Source organism: Apteryx mantelli, chromosome 8, assembly GCF_036417845.1.
Source record: "Apteryx mantelli isolate bAptMan1 chromosome 8, bAptMan1.hap1, whole genome shotgun sequence".
In the NCBI taxonomy this organism is placed as follows: Eukaryota; Metazoa; Chordata; class Aves; order Apterygiformes; family Apterygidae; genus Apteryx; species Apteryx mantelli.
Window position 1 is genome coordinate 42,120,305 of NC_089985.1, and position 21,468 is coordinate 42,141,772.

The 21,468-nt window shown below is 41.2% G+C and overlaps 1 protein-coding gene across 1 annotated transcript in view; it reads left to right on the forward strand.

The window, feature by feature from the left end:
* The window catches only part of LRRC7 (leucine rich repeat containing 7), a 193,024-nt gene extending 171,882 nt beyond the window's left edge, over positions 1 to 21,142 (forward strand). The window contains exons 22-25 of the mRNA XM_067300514.1: positions 4,074 to 4,292; positions 8,085 to 8,177; positions 10,928 to 11,002; positions 21,035 to 21,142. Coding sequence (XP_067156615.1) covers positions 4,074 to 4,292; positions 8,085 to 8,177; positions 10,928 to 11,002; positions 21,035 to 21,142 — 495 coding nt within the window. The remainder of the gene's footprint in view (positions 1 to 4,073; positions 4,293 to 8,084; positions 8,178 to 10,927; positions 11,003 to 21,034) is intronic.
* Positions 21,143 to 21,468: the final 326 nt, after the last annotated feature.

Here is a 21,468-nt window from a genome sequence, read left to right on the forward strand (position 1 = left end):
CACAGACCCCTCCTGAAGCAAAGGGTGGTGAAGAGGAGAGAGAGCACCCTCGTGTCATTTGATGGAGTTGGCTTTGAGAGCAAAGTTATTCAAAGGGTTTCTTTATCCTCTGATATGCAAGAAACCAGGAGAAGAATTTTAAGAGGAGTTATTCCTTATCTTCACTTATATATTGGGATAAAACCTGCATTTATCCATTCACACAATCTGATGTAATCTATGTCTTGCATTTGTGCATCATCGGTGTTGCTATAATAAGAAACTGAAGATTCTGTTTCATTCTGAATATTTCAATATCTGGCTGCTCAGATGTTGTAAGTACCGACATTGCATAACCATACTGAAATCTGCTTAACTCGCTGGAGCAATCTGTTGTTTCATTCATTGTCAGTTGCTTTAATTATACGATAAATATTGGACACTGAGCTGAAAATAATTAACTTTTGTGGTGGATGTTAAATAATGTACAGAATGCAAATGAAATCAGGGAAACAGTCTGCATAAAAGAGAGGATTTTTTTTCTGCAGAATAGGTAATTCCTGTTTCTAAGAAAAGGATTTGTTTTCAGCTTATCCACATCCAGCAAGAGCCACAGTGTGAATACACAAGAAGTGGTGATATGATCTCTTCAAAGAAAGCCTATTAAGAGGAGTGAAAAAATGAATTCTGAAAATTATTTACCTGCCATTCTCAGGAGGTAGTTTGCAATGTGCGTTTATGACAGTGCTAATCTCTTCCATTGAAAGTGACCTAGAGCGTCAGTTTTCCACCATTTGGAGATTAAAATACAGTGAGTTTTTGAAGTCAGACTCAGAAAATCTTCTGTAGAAATGAAGTTCAACAAACGTTGTGAATATAAATTGGAGTATACATTGTGTTTTTCCACTAACATAATAGTACTAGTTTTAATGGGCTAGTGCTAAACAGAGCAGAATCACCACATGGCAGAGCTTTACTATGGAAATCACTGAAAGAAGAGTTGGGACTTGCTCGTCCAAGGGAAGAGTGTGCGCAATAGGCTGGAAGAGTGTGTGCTCAGGCCGGTAGACTATGTATACAGGCACAATAAAATGTGTGCCTAAATGATCCATACGTATAAGCCTATTACACATATAGTGATGGCTATTTATGTACGGTAGGTAGGGTGGGAATACTACCTGGTAATCGCTACATAATTGTATGGTATATGAATGGTTGTTTCTGTCCTTTTTACTCTTCAGAACACAGATTAAATGGCAGCTGTATTTTAATTTAAATGTGCTCATTTATCTAGTCATCTTCAGGCAAATGATGGGATATATTTTCTTAAGGAAAAGTTGGACATTCTAATATTTAAATTTAATAATCCACTGGTTTATTAAAAGACTACACTTTTTATGCTTCTTGGAAGAGCCACTTTTTCTGGCACAGCAACAAGACAAAAGTCAACTACATGCCTGGTTAAATCAGTTATAATCTGAATTATCTGCTCCTCCATAAAGAAGGAAGGGGAAGAAGCATGGAGGGGGGATCACCGAAAGGGAACCTGGAGATTGCCTCTCGGGAAGAAGAGAGGTTGAAGAATGTGAACGAAGATGGAAGAGGAATAGCCATCAGCCTAGCCGGCGCGGGTGCAGGGTGACGCTCCTGCACGAGGATGAGCTGCCAGGTTCGGGGCTGCGGAGGATGGCGTTGCTCGGCCTCCTCTGTGGCCGCTGCAGGGCTGCAGCAGTCAGCCCAGCGGGTGTGGAAGGAGCGTGTGCTACAGAACTGGAGCAGGCCAGCTGCCCCAAAACGGGGACGTGCGGAAGTGGCTTCAGTCCCCATTTCTCTTCCCTTCTGAACTGTGAGTATTTCTGTTAGCCACCACTGAGAGGCTGGAGGGTCTTTGTGTTTTATTTCCAGCGTCGGCTGTTCAAGCCAGAGGCCGTATAAACCAGTAAAGAAGATCTGAGGTTTTTCGGTGAAGAATCACAGTCTTTCTGTATTTGAAACAGACTTCTTCCTCTGAGACGGACAATGCTCCTGCTGTGGACTGATACGGTGGTTGTGCTGGGATTGTATCTGGGACATGTAGTGCAGCTGAAGAGATTCTGCATTTTCCAGTCCTTCTGTGATGAATATCTGACACAACATAAAGTACAGACCCGTGCTGCATACTTTCACCTGCTCAGCTTGGATCTCAGCAGTGTAAGGTGACACAGATGCAGTAATCCGCTGAGGACACGGCTTGTTGCGCCTAGGGAGTTAAAGAATAGGTTAAAGTTCTGTGTTGGGCATTTTCCTTCCCTTCTGTTCTCAGATGAGCTGAAGATCTTTCTGATCTGTAAAGTGGGATATTAATAGTACAAACTTCACAAGACTATCCCAGGAACAAGTGCATCGATGTGTGTAAAGCACTTTCACATCCACAGATGGGCTATTATTTAAAAAGAGTTTGGGGACTGAGGATTTGGACACAAGAAATAAACAGATTGCTCTGTCATTACTCACTTGGAGAATGTCAAAGGAGTACACGGAGTCTGAATGTATCTGAGGTGGTCCCTGTGTTCAAATGTAGCTAGCAATGAAAGACAGAGCACATCAGTTTTCCTAGCAGTCACTGTGAATATTGCTAGGATTCTGTGTTCAGTGTCGCAGGTAGCTCCAACTGCATCTGTGTTAGTGATGTGTTCTGCAGAAAAATCTTACAAATCCATTAACATGTGTTTGTGCTATGGCAACAAACAATTCTAACAGCACCTTGGCTGCTGTAACTTCTGCGGCCAGATGATTGGCCAATGGGTAAGAAATGTTTTGATCTTTTGCTGTGTTAAATTTAATCTTGTCTAAAAAAATACCCTCACAACTGGTGACTCTTCCATCAGGATCATAAATGTGCAGTAGTGCTGAGAGTTAGATCTTCATGACTAGGCGTCTTTGTGCCATTGGCTAGTGTGAACTTAATACGAAACATGGTTTAAGTAGTTCTGCTGTGTCCATAGAGACTTGTAGATATTGAGACCTAAAATGATGATGATCATTCACATTCAGACTGTTTGAATAATAACACAGGCTGGTGAGTGTATATAATCTGAAAACTGTCAGTAGCAAGTGTGTGATGTTTCATGGAGGTAGTAATATCTGATCATAGAGCAGGCTATGAATTTTGGTCTTTCCCTTATTGCTAAGTTGCATGCAATTACTTATAAGCAACAACAGCTCAATGCTGTAAATATGAAAAGTATAGAGTGGTCTTGCCTACATTTATTTTGCATTGATTTGCCTCAAATGTTTATGTAATTTGTGTGCCTAAACAGAGAATGTGTACCGAAGAGTAAGCAAGTATGCAACTTTACCATGTCAAGAAGAGAGTAAAATAGAAAGCAAACCTACCTGTTAGATCACAGCTGCAAAGTTGAAAGACATTGGGGATGAAGGGCATGGAAGAAAGTTAGCAGTCATCCATTTTTTTCTGAAAATATGAGAAGACCCCCCACCAATGTAAATTTGATATTTTGCTTACATATGAAAATTATTAGTGTTTCAAATTGCAAGAAATTAGCATAGAAAATTGGTAATTTGATTAGTTCCATATTATGAAATGTAAGATTTTGTAAAAGCCACATTTTTCCTAGGACAAGGCAGTGATATTGAATTTAATCAACTATGTGTTTTGTATACAATGCACAACAGTGGCCAATATTTATATTTGTGGCATAAATCTTACTCCAAGCTATCCTTAGAAAAAATGCATTCCAATATTCAATAGTTAGTCTTTAGAATGTGCTAGGATGAATAGTCCACTTTATTTTATTATATGTTTTCAGTTCATAAACTTTGTGAGCAGAAGCATATAATATGAAATGAGGAAAAAAATCTTGTCCATTTATAAAAAATATTATATGCCTCTAATCTTCCTTAAGCCTCCTAGGATCACTGAATGCAATGGACAGATCCTTGCTGCTTTTAATCACAGTTGTTTCCAACTGTGGTCAAAAGGCAAACCTCTGATAAGATTTAAGAGGTTTGCTTTTACTTGACTCTGTAAGTTGTAATAATTGCTTCTTTTCAGCTTCCTGAATTTCTGGCCTAACGGGTTACGTTACCCACAGGCAGGTAGTCATATCCAGACTTTAATGGGATCACAAAGTCTACAACATCGGAGCCGCGAGCAGCAGTATGAAGGAAACATGAACAAAGTGACCATTCAGCAGTTTCAGCCACCACTGCCTATACAGATCCCCTCTTCGCAGAGCTCTCGAGCACCTCAGACAGGGCGATGTTTAATCCAAACCAAGGGTCAGAGAAGTACGGACGCGTATCAGGAGCAGGTGAGAAAGTGTGTGTATAAAACAGCACTCTGACAAAAACTGTATCTGTTTTTTTTCTGTCCTGCATATAGCAGTTAAAAGTGGGGCCATAACAAAGGGCAGATGTTCAAGATAGCGTGAGGGACGTATGGCTGCCTTGGTAGCAGGTCTGTTCCCCTTTCCCAGCACCAGGGTCTGATACCACTTTTTCTTGGACTGAGCAGGCAAGTCAATTTGGCACTGAAGTTCCTGAACAGAGCTGTCATCCCCAGGTCACACTGAATAAACTAGCAATTTCTACTGATTCCCCAGTAACCTAGTTCAGGGCTAACACCACAGCATGTTTGGCAGGGTGCTGATATACTCAGATTTGTGTAGGCTGCTCCAGTACAGCTCTAAGAAAGGCCAGCTGAAATTCCAGTGCCCCAAAGCCCTATAATGGGCGCTGATGAGTTTCTTCATTAAGTAGTCCTATCCCCATTGTATTTGGCCTTAATATTTTCAATAACTGTTTGAGTCACCTGATTTGAAGAATAAGGTTCAGAATCATTAGCAAACTTTTCTCTTGTGTAAAGTGTTGGACAACCCATATAAGTAACTGTCTGTATTAAGTCCCTAAGTATAATACCGAGCTACAGAAGCAATTGCTTGTGTGGCTCACGGTACTTGCTCAGACTGGCTCAATGAGTAGTCATTAAGCTGCACTGAAGTCACTTTTATTTTATATTCAATTATCCAATGCCATTTATGGCCACCCTGACTAAAAGACAATATTCAGCACTATTTACTGGAGTAAGCCACCTGTAAAAGTGGTGCTAAGTCCTAATAACGCCTAGGGCTGTGACCCTGATGCTGACATAGTTTGAAGATCTCTGAGCTTCAGTTTGCTTATTCTTTGGGTTTTTCATAAGCGTAGCACACAAGGATGCTGCAGGTATGACACAAGTGCCCAGGAAGGCATGGACCTGTGAGCTTTAATTTTAGACCATTGCTTTGCCTACGTGACTGCGCTGAAGACGTGTGGTTTCCTTCCACAGCATCTTTGATTTTAAAGCTATCAAAATACTGTGGAAGTATTTATTTAGTTTCCCATACAGTGCCATATACTGTACATATTTCTTGAATTGGGACCAAAGTTACTTGGTTTTTGGTCTACTTATCCACTCAGAAAATCACCTGCATTGTGCTTTATAAATGACTTGAGGAATGTGGCTTTCCTACTGCTTTCAAATCTGCTTTGCTGGTCTTAAATTGCTTGTTTCCTTCTGAAACAGAATAATTTCTATGTTCAGCTGTCCTGAAATTTTTGTTTATTCATAGTTTCAAAGAATTGAGTCTGGAAGGGATTTGTGAAATTCTCTAGTGAAACACCCCAGCTCAAATCAGGGCTAACTTCAAAGTTAGATCAGGTTGCTCAGGGTTGTGTCCAGCTGAGACCTGAAAATGTCCAAGGCTGGAGATTCCACAGCCTCTCCGGGCCTTTTCCGGTGTCTGGCCTCCATCACTGTTTCCTTGTGTCCAGTCAGAATATGTCTGCTTCAGGGCAACAGACAGTGGACACAAACTGAAACACAGGAAATTCCACTTGAACATAAGTAAAGCACTTCTTTACTGTGAGGTGGTTGAGCACTGGAACACGTTGCCCAGAGAGGCTGTGGAGCCTCCATCCTTGGAGATATTCAAACCCGCCCGGACATAGTCCTGGACAACCTGCTTTAGGTGGCTCTGCCTGAGCAGGGGTTTGGACCAGGCGATCTCCACAGGTCCCTGCCAACCTCGGCTATTTTGTGAGAATTGCCCTAGCTGCAGCTTGTGTCCTTTGGTGTTGTCCTTTCACTGTGCTCCTCAGGGAAGTGCCTGCCTTTATCTTCTCTATAGCCACCTCTTAGACAGTAGAAGCCTGCAGTTACATCCCCCTTAACCATCTTCCTGAGCCTAAAAAACTCAGTTCCTTCAGCCTCTCCTCATATACCGGGTTCTCCCACCCCCTGTCTTGGCCTTCCAGCCTTCAATGACCCAGGTTTGTCGGTGTCTTTCACTGGAGATCCTGCACCTGAGACGCTGCACGCTGGGAGAGACCTTGCTTGCCAGATGTGTGCCTGTTAACGTAGCCCAGGTTGCAGCTGGCTTCTTTGCTGCTGGTTTATGGGCAGCTTGTTGTCCGTAAGGCCGCTCGCTCCTTCTCTGCAGAGCTGCTCCTCAGCCAGCCGGCTCTTCCTGCCTGCAGTCGTCATGTCTCAGGTACAGCTTGTCCTTAACAAAGTTCCTGAAGCCTGTCCAGGTTTCTTCTGCTTGGCAGTCCTGCCTTCCAGCAGGGCGACCACTCTCCCCCGTTTGGAGTCATCCGTGGCTTTGCTCCATCCCACTGTCCCAGTCGTTAATGAGGATTTTAAGTAGTAATGGCCCCTAATTAACTGCTGTTATCAAAGAGAGACAACAAACTCAAAGGCCTTTGTCATTTTATAAAACCTACAGGATGTTGTTTATTTGTACTTTGGGAAAAATGTGCTTTTTTTCAAAAAGGTGGATTAAAAGTGCAGTCACTTTAATATTCACTTGATCTGTCACCTGGAACTGTTGCTTGTTTTAGTGATTTTTGCACTCGGAACTCAGCTTGCTGCCTTGGGAGAAGTGCTCTGCTTGCTCATTTCCCACTTGTGAGACCATTTAAAGAATAACGAATTAAAGAGAGATTGTCTGTTCTGAATTATTCTTTTCTGTATCTTTGTTTATACGCGCACTGTCAGCCGCTTACCCCTCCTCTTTGGAGTCTGAGACTGAGACCTCAAACTGTATTTAAAGACACAAAAAGAAGTTTAGGGGATTTAACGCAGACCCCTCCATCAGGGAATTAAAGAGGAAAATGTATCCGTGAACATCACATGCTGAAAATGTCGGCAGCTCAGTGCCAAACATGCCGTGTCTCAGAGCAAGAAAAAGCAGAGGCAGTATTTCAGGGAAGCTAATGTTTCGTTAGACACAACAAGCCACAGAAATGGGAGAGAGATGAATGAGAGGGCAAAGCTTAGTTTAAATGATTGAAAACAAACTGTGTCCTCACAATGCAATTCTTAGTTCACTTTTAAAAATACTAAAATAAAATTGTGATAATCACATAACAACTGGAAAAAAAGCTGCAGGATTGCAAAGAAATAATAGAGAAGTAGTTTAAGCTGCTGGCTTCATCTTTTGAAAATACCGTGTTAGAATACATGATAAATTATATTAAAAAGTATCAATCAAATTGAGTAAAGTTAAAGATTTTTCTGGAACTGTTCCTGTATAAAGAGGTATTTGTACCTTTAATTTCCAGTATAGATGGGATTCAGGAGCTGTTTCTTTGTTATATAAAGCCATAAACTGTAAGCCACTTTCTGGGAAAAATGAAATGCATGAGATGAAGTTTATGTAGGGGCAAGTTCTGTTCTCACTGATGTAGTTTTATCCCAGTGTTCCTGTGAGAGTGAAAAATTTGGCCAGTGTGAACTGCTTTTTCTCAAGTCTCAGTTTTATTTTCTGTCTTTGAAAATAGAAGCAGAATTCATAAAAATCTAACATTTAAAATATGTATAAAAATGCATCTAGCTTTGTGAATATTATGATATCATCAAACTATGTTAAAATCATGAAAACACTTTCAGTTTATAACAATGTTTTGGTGGCTTTTACTTTGTTGTGTAACATAGTCTTTGGGAGGGTCAACTCATTCAGTTAATGGTGAAATGGAACATATGAAAAAGATGCTGTTGTTTAGGGAATTGGCTTTAATGTTGATTTTGACTTGCCTTCCCATATTTTTCCATTTAAACTTAGTTTTGTGTGAGAATAGAGAAGAATCCTGGCCTCGGTTTTAGTATCAGTGGTGGAATAAGTGGACAAGGAAATCCATTCAAACCTTCTGATAAGGTAAGTTCTGAATTTCTCACTAAATGGTCTTTATTTTACAATGCCACACAGTGGTGACATAGGATACAATGAATGAAATTTTTATCCACTTCTGTTGTGATAACTGAGAGAACTTGTTTCCATACTTGGCATTTTTTTCTTAAAGGAGTGGTGTTCGCTTTTGTTTTTCTGGTTAATAAAGACGAGGGAATCAAAACAGAATTTGCAGAAAGTGTCTGGCTTATCTTCCACATATAAGATAATTTTTTCAGACTGTTTTCTGAAACATCACCTCTCCCACTTTTTTCTGTTAAGAATAAATATACGCCCTGATTAAACCTTCACTAAAGTCTTTAGAGGGAAAACTTCACTTCCATGTGAATTTGCTTAAGGCTCTGTTAAGAAGACTAAACCTAATGTCTTTTTAGAACAGCAGTAGCATCACTAGATAGCAGAAATGCCAAGGTTACACCAGCTGTATCAAATGAAATAGGCCTGGCCTCAAGCTGGTCTGGGTGTCAGTGGCAGCATGCAACATCATGGTAAGCGGGCTGTAGCCAGACTGTGAAGCTGTATCGGGTTCTGTAATGTTAATTAAAAATTTGACCGTTATGATGGTCAGGGAGACTTTGAGAGTATTAATACTGGTCCAGAATTTGGGAATTACACATTTAAGAAGCTGATAAATCTTTTCAGTCAGTAAAAGGATGACTAGTAAAAATATAACATCTGGTGATTATCAACTACACAGAGTTCTAGGGTTAGAAAATGAACTTCTAGAACTGTGAATTCGTCTGATCTGTGCAGTAAAACTGACTGGAGTTTGTTGCAAAACAAAGACTATGGATACCTCTCAATTAAGCATATTCTTGTATTTTATATTCTTTGATAATATTAGATCTAGTTCTAAAAGATAGTCATAACTTCAAAATAATGAGACTTTTGCAAATCATGAAGTTTAAACCATTTTTTCATCCTTCATGGAAAATTTGAGATCTGCGTGCAAATTAAAAAAAATTTCCCCACCACCCTGAATTACAACAAAAGCAGCTAATTGGAAATGTAAAATACTCTTGGAAATACCCATTTAGCATAATCTTAATTTCTTTCAATTTTTTTTTGTTGATACATCCCTGTTTTGAGCTTCAAGAGTAGTTAATTTTAATGTATATACCTATCAGGCATTTTAATGACTAGCCCTTAAAACATAATCATTTTTGTTGTCCTTCCCTGAGGATGCACACTGGTAAGTGTTCTCTTTCTAATATACTTTATAATATCATGTCCTTTTTTCTCAATTTGTATAATTTTATAATAAGCTATACTTCCATTGTGTGAATTTATTTAAAAAGAAACTATAGCCAACTGTGAGTGTATCTATGAGTAATGCATGCAATGTGATAGCAGCTTTAGATGGTCTTAATTTTGCTAATAACAGAAATGCAAAATTTTATTTCCATAAATTGTGTACTAAGGGAGTGCTAGGGTAGCTTTATTGAAGGAATTAATAGTTTAAAGTTTTTTTCTGTATTACTAGTCTGAAGTGTTTCTTCCCGCACTGTTACCTCAGTTCTATCATGTTTTAAATATCACAAAAGCCGTAAGAGGGTGATCTTGTCTCTCATCAGTCATGCCCGTCGTTTTCAGTGGTTTTAAATCATGCGTATGGTGCTGTCCTGTCTCCAGGATGAGATCAGCGGACATGGCAGTGAGCATCCTTCTGCATGATAACGTCCCCCTGCCGTGACATGAGCTGATGATGCTGTGATGAGAGGAAGGGACAGAAAAGCAATAGAAAGCGCAAAAATAGCCCGTCATTTTGAATGGCAGACTTGTGTCACAGTTAATGGCACATGGACCAAATGTAAGCAGGATAGGCCCCATCCTGCTGCTCCCAAAGAGCTCAGGCTTCTGTAAGGCTAACAGGAATACCAGACTGTCCTCTGCGCCAGAAGGCTATAAAATTCTTCAGCGATGCACATGACTTGCGTGATGATGATAACCAGGGAGTTTCACTGAGGTCACGATGAGCAGTGTGAATGGCTGTAATCCAGCTTCTGCTCAGTTCTAAAATCTTCTCAAAGGTTTTCACCCCGAGCAGCAGGGCTAAGGGCAGCGGGGACTAAGGGAGCAGAAGTACAGGGCAAGAGCTGCATCGGAAATGTTTCATCACTCAGAAACTCAATCTCTATTTTTACGTTTTGTTAACATATTTTACTGAAATTCTAAAAATGGATTTAAAATGTATTCTTTTTCATTTAATAATTTGTTTTCTTTTAAAGACATTTACTCCTCAGACACAGGATTAAAAGAAGATCTTACAAACAATGAGACTGAATATCAAAAAGTCTGCTTTTCAGAATATACGCTTTTTTTCTAGAGGAAGTAAAGATTACTGTATAGATTGTGGCATGGATTACTGTAATTAATTACTGCTTGCCCCATTTTCATTTTCCTCCTGATAACCACGTTTCTCTTGCCTAGTTGCTAGTTGCCGGAAACTATTCAAATTACACATTATTTTGTGAAATGGCCTCTTAATTCCAAATGAACCACAATTATATTTTTATCAGGAGATAACTAGCCAAAGGTCATGGAGAGCTGCTACAAACTGGTACTGCTGTTTGGCTCCTTACAGACTGAAAGAATCGATTAGTGTTTAGAGCATTACCAGCTATGAAGCCTCCAGACCAACAAGTAGGGAGACACCTGTATTTTGGGAACTAGTTCTTGGTGATAGCATCCTAACCTCTGTTACTTCTGACTTATAGGGTATCTTTGTTACTAGGGTTCAGCCTGACGGACCAGCATCCAGCCTGCTCCAGCCTGGCGATAAGATCCTCAAGGTATGGATCAATTTAACTGTTTTTTAACTGAAGGGAGTTATAAAGCAAACCTTTGCGTCTTACAAGTACAGTGATACCGTTTTCAGTACAAGCTAACTACTGTTTCTGTTATTATGGTACTTTATTTTGATACTGATTTAAAACCGGGTTTTAGTTGCAGAACTTTTGAAAGCTCAGAAGGAAGGAATAAAGCTGTTTGAAAACAAAATGGGGGCATGGAAAAGGAGGCGGAGGGGTGTGCTGTCTGACAGCCACCCCCACCAGCTGGAAACTGAGTTAAACCCAGAGAACATGCTTAGAACAGAGGGAGCGTAACACAGCAAGGAGTCAAATTATCCTAAATTTTGCTCGGTAGTTTGTGTTCCCTCCCTGTGAATGCTGGCTAAGGCAGGGGGGAGCACGCTGCATGCCAGCACCACCCTTCTGCGAGGGAGTGGCACTGCAGGGAACGGTTGCTGCTTAAAATCTGTCACGGGAATGATCCAGGTGACGCAGTCTTAATTTTAAACTCTGAATTAAAAGTGTTCTTTGCATCATCTCCATCTTTTCCACACTAACAGCACAAGCAAGTGCAGGGAGAGTGGAGTTTCACAAGCAGTTTCACAGGCGTAAGTGCATGACAAAGCAAGATGTGTTTATAATTTTCACCTTTGCAGCTGATGTGACACCAGCGTAAGAACTATGTATTCACATTTTCACAGAGAAATGTGACTGCCATTATTTTTGCCTCTCCTTCACTACCTGAGCATTTTTGAATGCTCTCACATGAAAAATATCCCTTCTACTGGATCACAGAAGCACTCGAACAACTTACTGAGAAATCTCAGCTTTTTGTTTTCTTTTACATTTCTGAAACAAATATTTTTTGTATTCAAGTGAACACTTTTAATTGAAATCTTGGGTTCTAATCCAGATAGAAGAAAGACAAGCTGTTCCTGAACACACCTTTCAAAAATTCCTCATTCACAGAAAATAGTGGCTGTCCATACAAGGAAGGGTTCTCGGCCGTATCCTGCAAGGTCTTTTTGAGCCTAGAAAATGTATTCCCACTGGCAACAAGTAGTAGTACTTTTGACAAGAGGAAGAGAGTCATTATAGTTGTCTGGAAGGCTTATAACAGTTTTTAAAGCCGTGCAGACTGATCAAGGGTTGGAGGGTAACTGTTTTAATCAGTCATATGAAGGAAATCAGCATCCCAAGGGCGTTTGCAAACATCTGCCACAGGCTCTCTCCCTCTCCTGCTTTCTCTCCTCCCTCCCGCTCCCTCTCCCACCTCTCCTGCACCTCGGTGGTTTTAGCCTGTCTCCCAGCAGCAAATATTCTGTTTGGCTTGTTTGCAGTAGGCCTTCATTTCTCTTACTCTATTTGCATTAAGATATTTCTCTGTGAAATTATTTTATCCTCTCTAAAGTCTACAATAGACAGCTAATGTTCGGTTGCTAGTATGTTCAAAAAACAGTGAAATAAAGAAAATAGCCAAGCTAACTGAAGTACAAAGTTGGCTAAAGATATTTAGAATAATTAAAATGTGGTATTGAAAACTGGGTTTAGTAATAGAAACAAAAATAGGTAAGAGCAAATATATTAAAAAATAAAAGCAAAATATGGTAAGAATGTTGTCTGCAGTGGCAAGCAATGGACATACAGTGTAAGAATATTCTTGGTGGAATTAATTGAGGTTTATATTGTTCTATACAAGAACAGGACCATTGTATGTCTGTACTTATCATGTCGTTATCAAAGACGCGCACTTCTGACCTGCATTTATTTTATGGCTGCTGCTATGTCTAATGATTTCTCCTGATGTCATAGCAGAGGGCACTTACTGAAAAGCACTCCCAGTGCAGAGCATTAATGATGATTTCCTCTTAACAGCACCATTAGCATGTGTCATCCCTGTAATAACTTCCCTTGTGCTCCCTGAGGTCTAACCTAGGAAAGGCAGAAATGCAGTAGCTTTCTGGGCCTCATGATACACAATGTCTTGGTCTGTTTTTATTACGAGTTTGACCTGCCGCTATTTAAATTCTGAACAGGTAGATAAATGGGGATGGAAAGCTGCAAAACAGTATAAACATTTGAACAATAACGCATGTTTTCCGTATCAATTTATTTTGATTTTTTCCATTTATCTGGCTTTCAGTCTTTCTTTTGCACAGTAAGAAACAGTTTTTTGATGATAAAATGAAATACAGGGAAGCCAAAGGGTGTTCATTCAAAATAGGACACAATTAAGTATTAATTTACCTGAAAGTTTTGGAACTGCATTCTGCTTCTCTAATGCCATCCTTGCTGCTCCTACTGAAGAACACCACAGCTGGTTTACCTGCTAGCCTTATCCATTATACTTATAATTCCGGTCTGACCTGGAGACAGACACGGCATTCCCGTGGTCGCTCTGTTGTCCCGAAGGAAGCAGACTAGAGGGAAATATTCGTCGCGCCTTCAGGGCACGCGGCCTGGCAGCCCGATTCATGGTGCAGCCCAGAGCTGGGTTTCCCCTGCACAGCGTGCTGTTACACTGCCAGCACCAGCTGCACAGGCACGATGGACAAGTGCAGTGTCTTGTTTTAGTGAACTAAATCAGCAAAGTTAAATAGTTAATAAAGGAAGAGCGTGTCTGTACAGACCCTCCTAATACTGGTGGAGTTGTAGAAGAACCATTGAAATTCCCCTGCAGTTTAACTTACGGGACACTCACTGTTGATAACGATGTGCAAGGTGAGAGATCCCAGCTCATGTGTCTAGGTGAGCTTGCAGACCGGGCAAAATAGAGCCTCTTCGCCTTAATACAGATGGAAGTTGTTGTATCTCATCAGGGAGAGAAAAATTACATTGAACTCCAATTCGATAAAATCTCTTTTGTGCGCTTGAAGTAACTGAATCTTATAGTCAGAATAGTGTTTTTTAAAAATTAGTTTGAAATAAATCAACAGATTCATTGTCTTAGGTATATGTGAATCAGTAAATGCAGTAGTTTCCTTTAAGTTCGGAGTACAAAGGATGTTCTCTTCAGTTGAGAGTAAAATCACTTCCAGAAAAGTTTCAAAGCATCCGGATGGCTGTGTGGGTTACGGTGACTTACTCATCCGAGTCTTTCAGATCTGAGCAGGCATCAGAAGGATGAAGACCTTGGTCCCAGAGGGGCCAGGCCTGTTCTGAATCAGCCTGTTGCACAAGTTCCAAAAACAAAGCAAAAACAGAGGAAAAGAGAGAGGCCGTGCAATCACACGCACGCCTTCCCCTTCACACGTAGGTTTTATTCTCTTTATGACCATTCACTCTTAACAGTGCTAAAATTACTAAAATGCAAACATAGAAACAAACTACATATTTTCCCCTACTGTTATGTGCTGTTTGATTTCTTTGTTGGACAACATTTCATTCTTTCTGCTGTTCTTTTTTCAGAACTTTTTCTCTGTGTATATATGGTTTAATATCTATATATTATTAACCTAGATCTTGACAATAAATGAAAAAAAAATTTCCTGCTCTGTTACGTATTTGAAGATCTGTGTATATTTGAAGATCTAGATTCAGATAGATTGGTGCTAATTCATCCATTTGAAAATTCCAGCTGCCCTAAGGAGGAGCAAAGAACCACAGAATAATTCGGGTTGGAAAGGAGCTCTGAAACTCGCTAGTCCAAACCCCCACTCAGAACAGGTCCAAGCGGAGCAGGTTGTCCAGGACCTTGTCCAGTCAAATTTTGCTCATCTCCAAGGATGGAGATCCCACAGCCACTCTGGGCCCCTGCTCCAGTCTTTGACCACCCTCATGGGGAAAACATTGTTTCATATATCTAGTTGGAATTTCCCGTGTTTCAGCCTGTGCTCCTGAAATAGGACCATTTACCTGTATTTATATAATCATATTTAAGGTATTGCTGTATTCTTTAGGTAGCAGAAGTTTTACTCTGCAGACTTTGTCATCACATTATATAGATGAAGTTTGTTGAGTGCTTTATTTTCCACTGTTTTCAATGAGTTTCATTAATTGATTGCAACCATTAGTATAGACAGAAATTAGTTAATTTTATCAGAAATCTACTTTATACTACACCATCTGCTTAAATGTTATTAAAATGGGCCTGCAGCGGTAATGCTAGACTGTCCTTCATTCGCCTTGCAATGCAAAATACCTTAATCAAAATATTATCCAAAGTAATTTAAAGGAATAGAATCTATGACTTCAGAATTTTCCGAAACTGAAATGCGTTTAATATATATAGCCTTCCAAAACCTGATTGGAAATTTTAGTTATTCAAATTTATAATGAGTCAAAAAACGTGGAAGAAAATAATACACTGATTGCCTTGCAAATTAATGCAAAATGATTCATGGAACCCACTTATGTATTCCTAAGCTTGTGCCTACTTAGTAACAATGTTCTCAGAATCAGGTTTATTTCCTGACTTAAAAACCTCTTCAGCAGGGTGTGATATGGAACAAAAATGGAATTAACGATGTATCTCTCATTTTCTTTCATAGTATGTTTGCCCTTGATTAGTTTTACATTTAAGAGCCGCCTTTACAGAGACAATTAATGTATTATGTCCGTTCTGCTTTAGTCTTTGAACTACACGTTCATCATTTAATCATTTTGAGGTTTGTCTACATATGTGTGTAGAAAATACAGCAAATATATATTAGGAAGAAACTATCTGAGGGCCTGAACCCTGTGTAAGGTTTGGACTACAACTGCAAAATCTGAGAAGCGATGCTGAGCAGCACCGTGAGCAGGCTCCAAGTCACAGGTCTCCTCCTGTTCCCTCCGGAGGGGTCAGAAATCATTTAAAACAGCCCTTTGCTGGGTTTGGTGCCCCAGTACTGATGTCCTCGGTCCTGCCAGCTGATCTCTAGAGATGGCAGAGTCCAACTTTCGCCCTTTCCAAACCATCTTATGTTTGCATAGACCTGTGATTTGGAGAAGCTCTCTGTAATTGCAGGGCACTTTGCACACATGTATTTTCCTTTTATTTACAATTACTTCTACCCATGTGTAATACCTGTTGTCAGGTATTGATTTATATTGTGGCAAATAAAAAGTAAGTCATAAATATCATGGAGGAATTAACGGGGGAAAGAAGCAGGGATGTGAAGGGATGAAGGTTATTTTATTTCTTAAACATGAGCAATGTCTTTAGCTAAAAGTGTCCAGTTCCCAAGGCATTAAGAACTTAGGAGTATTAACACTCACTAGCTTCACCTGATCTTTCTTCATCTCCATTTTCACCTATTGCCATCATCTCTATTTGTATTTATATTATGAGATGACATCATATCTGTGATCAGGGCTTTATAATATTTGCTACTATATAAACTGTTTCAGACATAAGAAACAGGCTCATCTTCTCCCATAATCGTTGTTCTTTGGTTTTATAGCTGTCTGCACTTCTTACTCTCTTTCCACAGGCGCATTTTTTTGTGACTTCAGTTTCTGCTGCAGTTCTGGTGGAGGAACTATCTTCCTAGGTTTCCTCAGTCCTATCCCACTCTTATCCCACACCATCTGCCCTGGCGATCGGGTTTTACTGGTCCTCTGCAACGTCTGTGCTACAGACTTTCGCTTCTAGCATCTCTGATGCTTTTCTTCCCAGTGTTACTGGCTGGCTTCTTTATTTATTATCGTGTTAGGTAACCCCCATGTCACCACTACTGGGACATCCAAGCGTGTCTGTCAATAAACTCCGTTTATTCAAGAGGTGATATACAGCAAGGATAATATCAGGCCAAGGACCCAAGGGGAAATTTTTTAAACATTTACACTGAAGAGTCTGTTTAGCAGGATGTTTTCAAGAGGAACAGGAAAGCTTCTGTCATGTATTTGTGTGTCTCCCCAGGCAGTTTTGGTAAAAGAGGGAGGGATGGTTTAAAAATTAAAAGGCTTTCTTTTCCCTGGGTAGACTTACCTAACTAACTGAGAAACTGTAATTCTTAGGCAAACAGTTTCGCCAGTTGCCTTTTTCTGGTAGAAGACTAGTGCGTGTCCTCAGGAATGAACGCTTTCTGGTCCCTGCAAGTCCAGTGAAACACAACCGTGGCCTCTATCCAGCCAGGAGAAGGGTCTTTCCTCGGCTTGTGAAGTACAGGAAAGTCTTGCCGGTTCATTAAAGCACTTTGATCCTAAAGGATCCGCCAGCATAAGCTGGTGATAGCCTGCCCGTGATGTACTTCGTTCGTATTTCCTCTGTAGCAATTGTGGAAAAGGTCGGTTGCAAATCCTGCCCGACCCGTGCGTTTGTGAAGTTCCCGCCGGCTGGGTGAGACCGGGAGGGAGGTTCTCGGGGGCTCTGGCGGTGACGGGCCTGGTGCGACGGGCTCTCCCAGGGCAGCAGCTGCCGCCCGGCGCCCCGAGGTGGGCTGCCTGGAGGGGGGTTCCCAGCTCGAGCTGCTGCTGCTGCTTCCCTGCGTCAGCGTGCTGCAGCGGGGCCGAGGCCCAGCAGGGTCTTCGGCTTTCTCCTCAGGGTTTCCCGACAGTGAAGGTGTGCACCAGAAGCCCGTAGCACTGGTGAGGTCCCGGCTCCTTCAGCACTGCCGAGAGCCCCGCTCCGCTCAGCAGGCACGGCAGCAGGAAGAGGAGGGTTGCTTTCAGCCCTGTGTGTTTTCAGAGTTTGGAGAAAATCTGATATGCGATGTAACGTCTCTCAAAGGAGCAGATGTGATGCCAGGACATATGCAAACCTCATCCTCACTAGTTACCCCCTGCGGGGCAACACTGCTCTGTCTACGGTGTGATCACTGAGCTTGCTGCTCATAGATCAGTGGAAAATTCCCTCCCTACTCTAACAGGAGGGCTTTCTGGGTCCTTTTCCTGTGCCGTCGTCTTCATTAGTTTGGGTGTGTAGGGTGCAGGAGTTTCAAAATAACACGAGAAGGATGAGGATGGGATTCAAATCTGCACCTTTCAATGGTATTAAATTAGGAGCAGTGGTGAATCTGTGCAACTCGCACCCATCTGCCATGTGGAAAAGGGATATTCAGCTACATGGTCTTCAGCAGTGCTTGGTGGTTAGTCTAGTGTTCCTACAGGCTGAGCGTTCGAGTCAAGCACCAATTTCCAATTGCAGATAACATTTTAACTCCTGACTGTAGTTCAGGATCAGGTTTTACATCAGTTGAATGCAAAGATGTTTTCACAGTCCTTTGTGTGTGTTGAACCTTGATAATGCTGTAAAAGTAATTAATCCTTCCTCAACAAATATATCTGATGTGTACACATAACATAAATACTAACAGGAAGGGGCGAAAGGCATCAGGCAGTCACCACCTTGGAGGGAGCGGTAAGAGAACTTGCTGTTCCTTGTTCGCGTCCACCTTTCTCTAGGTGCTGCTGAGCGTCTGGACTCAGTCAGACATCTGTCACCCGCAGGAGCCATGAAACGTCTCATGAGCGATGCGGGTCTCGACTTTGTTAGCCAGGCTCGGATTATATTGCTAGCAGCACAGGAAGGAAATCCTGAAATGATGGTCCAGCACAGCTGCTGCTAACGCACGGTGAAATAGTAACTTTGCAGCCGCTTCTCCGGAAGCCAGGCACTATGTTTCCTGCTTTAGGTTTTGCCGCCTAGCCAATGCCTTGAATTCTGGGCAGCAAGCATGAGACGGATCCATGGCAAGTCTGTCAGGTAGTTATTCTTGGTTAGGACTTTTCTGTCAAAAATAGGTTTAAAAATGGCAAAAAGATGTGTAAAATACAGTTATTTTAATTGCAGATAACAATGAATATGTATGAAGAGGAAACTATCTCCTGATCCTCTTTCAGAAATACTGTTCTGCTCTGAAGAAATATTACATATAAAACAGCCCGCTGGGCAGCATGCACAGCATCTCCGGATTCTTGCCTGTATTTGCACAGCTGTCCGGCTTGTCCCACATAGAACAACAGCCGTTTCAGGTTTATGAATGCTGTAAGTTTTTGCCCATGGCTAGGGAGCGCTTCCTTTCAGGAAGTTTCGTGTTATCTTTTAACAGGTTGGCATTTAAATTTTGGCAAGGAAATGATAGCAAATTTCCAGAGCCAATCGTGAAATTATAAATAGCTCAAGACAAAACTGGCTAAAGATGAAAAAAAGTCAAACATTTTGAATTACTGTGAATTCTTGATAATAACTGATAGTAATTCCTGATAACTATTTATTCAGTTAATTCAGTTAAATAATTAGTTATTCAATGTGTAAATATTTATACTGAATTCATAGCACGTTTTACGGGGAATGTAAGAGCACACATGGAATGAAAGCAGTGGAAGATTCCTGTTTATCATGTATGTGATAATATAATTTATCATTTATATGCTTAATAACAAATCCCTCTGGCTGTAACCTGCTTAGGTATCTCTGGAAGTAGAACCCCTCCATTGCCGTTCTGCTGAGAAACTCTCAGTGTAGAAAAGAGGTTTCCTCGGCAGCTAGACCTGAACCTACAACCAGCATCTTCCCGCCCCGCTCATCGCCCAACTTGGCAATGATGAGGGGAGAAGCCAGAACTGGTGTGGTCCAAGTTTGGGGGTTTTCCTGAGTAAGCGATAAAGATGCCAGGTAGCTGTGTGGGGAATGCACTGAACAAAAAGATTCTTCTTCCATTTCTCTCTGAATTACATCAGGGTTCCCGCTGGCCTCAGGCAGAATGGCCTCCTAATGCTGGCGTATGAATGAAGGTCGTCTTTGAAAATTTTTCCTGACTGAAATTTGTATTCCTGTTTCTCAATGCAAAAATATTTTATATTATGGGCTCCCCAGGGGAAGGAAGTCACAGGCCTCTGCTGGCATCTGAGGAATTAGGTGGCACCTAGGTGGTAATTTGGAGGCTTTCACAGATGCTCGGGTGGCAGGTGTATGCAGCTCTCGTTCCCCTGGGACAGGATCTAGGCACTTCCAAGGACTGTCCTTTATTCCTGTATGGTGGTGGATCTTAGACCTTGGCTACTTCGGGCCGCTCAGCACGCTGCTGGTAACGCATGTCACCCTCGGACAGTGATACGCAGGCGCGCTGTTTAAAACTGACTATTTGTGCTTCTCAAAAGGGCATTTGAGATGTATCAGCTATGATGTCTAAGTAGCTTTGTAACAGAGAAGTTGCAGAAAGGTTTTGATGAGCACTAAAGCAGAAGAGTTCATTCCGTACAATTTTCCCTCCGTGTATAGGCAGCGTGTCTGCGTATGGGCTCAGCCTGCGGCGGCCTTGGCAGTGGGAAGCATTAGCTTTGAGCTCTGTCCCAGAGCTAGTGTTTCTCCCAAAGATATGCGGAATATCATAGAATCCCAGAATACTCTAGGTTGGAAAGGACGCCCAGAGATCGTCTAGCCCGACCCCTGCTCAAAGCAGGACTCGTTAGCTCCGCTTGGGCAGGGACTTGCCCAGGTGCGTGCCGAGCACCTCCGAGGATGGAGCCTGCACAGCCTCTCTGGGCAGCCTGTGCCAGTATTCGACCACCCTTGGAGTGGAAATGAATTTCCTTACACCAAACCAGAATTCCCATTTTCCAGCTTGTGTCCATTGCCTCTGGTCCTGTTAGCGCGCTCTTCAGCCTGCCACCGCCTCGAAGCGGAGGGCCCAGCGGTGTCTTTAAGCATCCCACGTACATTTGCTGCTTTTTCTCGAGCGTTAGCTGCTTGCCTGTTACTGCCACCTTAGATGACAGTCATAACATATGTGTTTTCAATTATATTGTTTTTGCCTTCCTTAAAAATCTCTGGAACAAATTTACTTATTCTCTGGCTTTGTATATTCTGTGTGCCGCAGTATCTATCCAATGGAGGAGGAAGCAGTGTATACTCCGAATGGCCCAAGCAGTTGCCCTGACTGCAGGAAATCACTACGTGGCTATTAGTTATTTTATACTTACGTTGTTCAAGATATGGAACCACTTTCCACAGAGCATAACTAGTCAAAAATACTGCTACGTTCTTTTTCTGTTTTAACACATCATGATTCTTTGACTTCCGTTTTCATATGTCCCTTTATGCTCCCCCAAAATGAAGATATTAAACAGAATCTCATCTATTTTTCTTCTTCTTTTTTTGTGTTACAGGCAAATGGACACAGTTTTGTACATATGGAACATGAGAAAGCTGTACTACTACTGAAGAGTTTCCAGAATACAGTAGACCTAGTTATTCAGCGTGAGCTTACTGTCTAAATATTTTTTTATAAAAATAGTAAATATGTCTAGCCAGATCTAATGCTCAAACAGATTTATACATAGGAAACAAATTTTTGCCAATTGCTGGACCAATGGCAAACAGTAGTGCCAAATGTATAATACTATATGTTAGTACTGATCATCTTGAAAAAAAATATTAACTATATAAATATATTGTTCATGTGGCTATGTATTAGTTTTAATTGTCAGCCTCTGGCTGTGCATTGGTGCGTTTTTTTAATCGAGTTACTTCTTAAAGTCAATTTCATATAATTTCAAAACACAGAAGCACATACAAATTCTTTAGGAATTCTGCTGTCCAT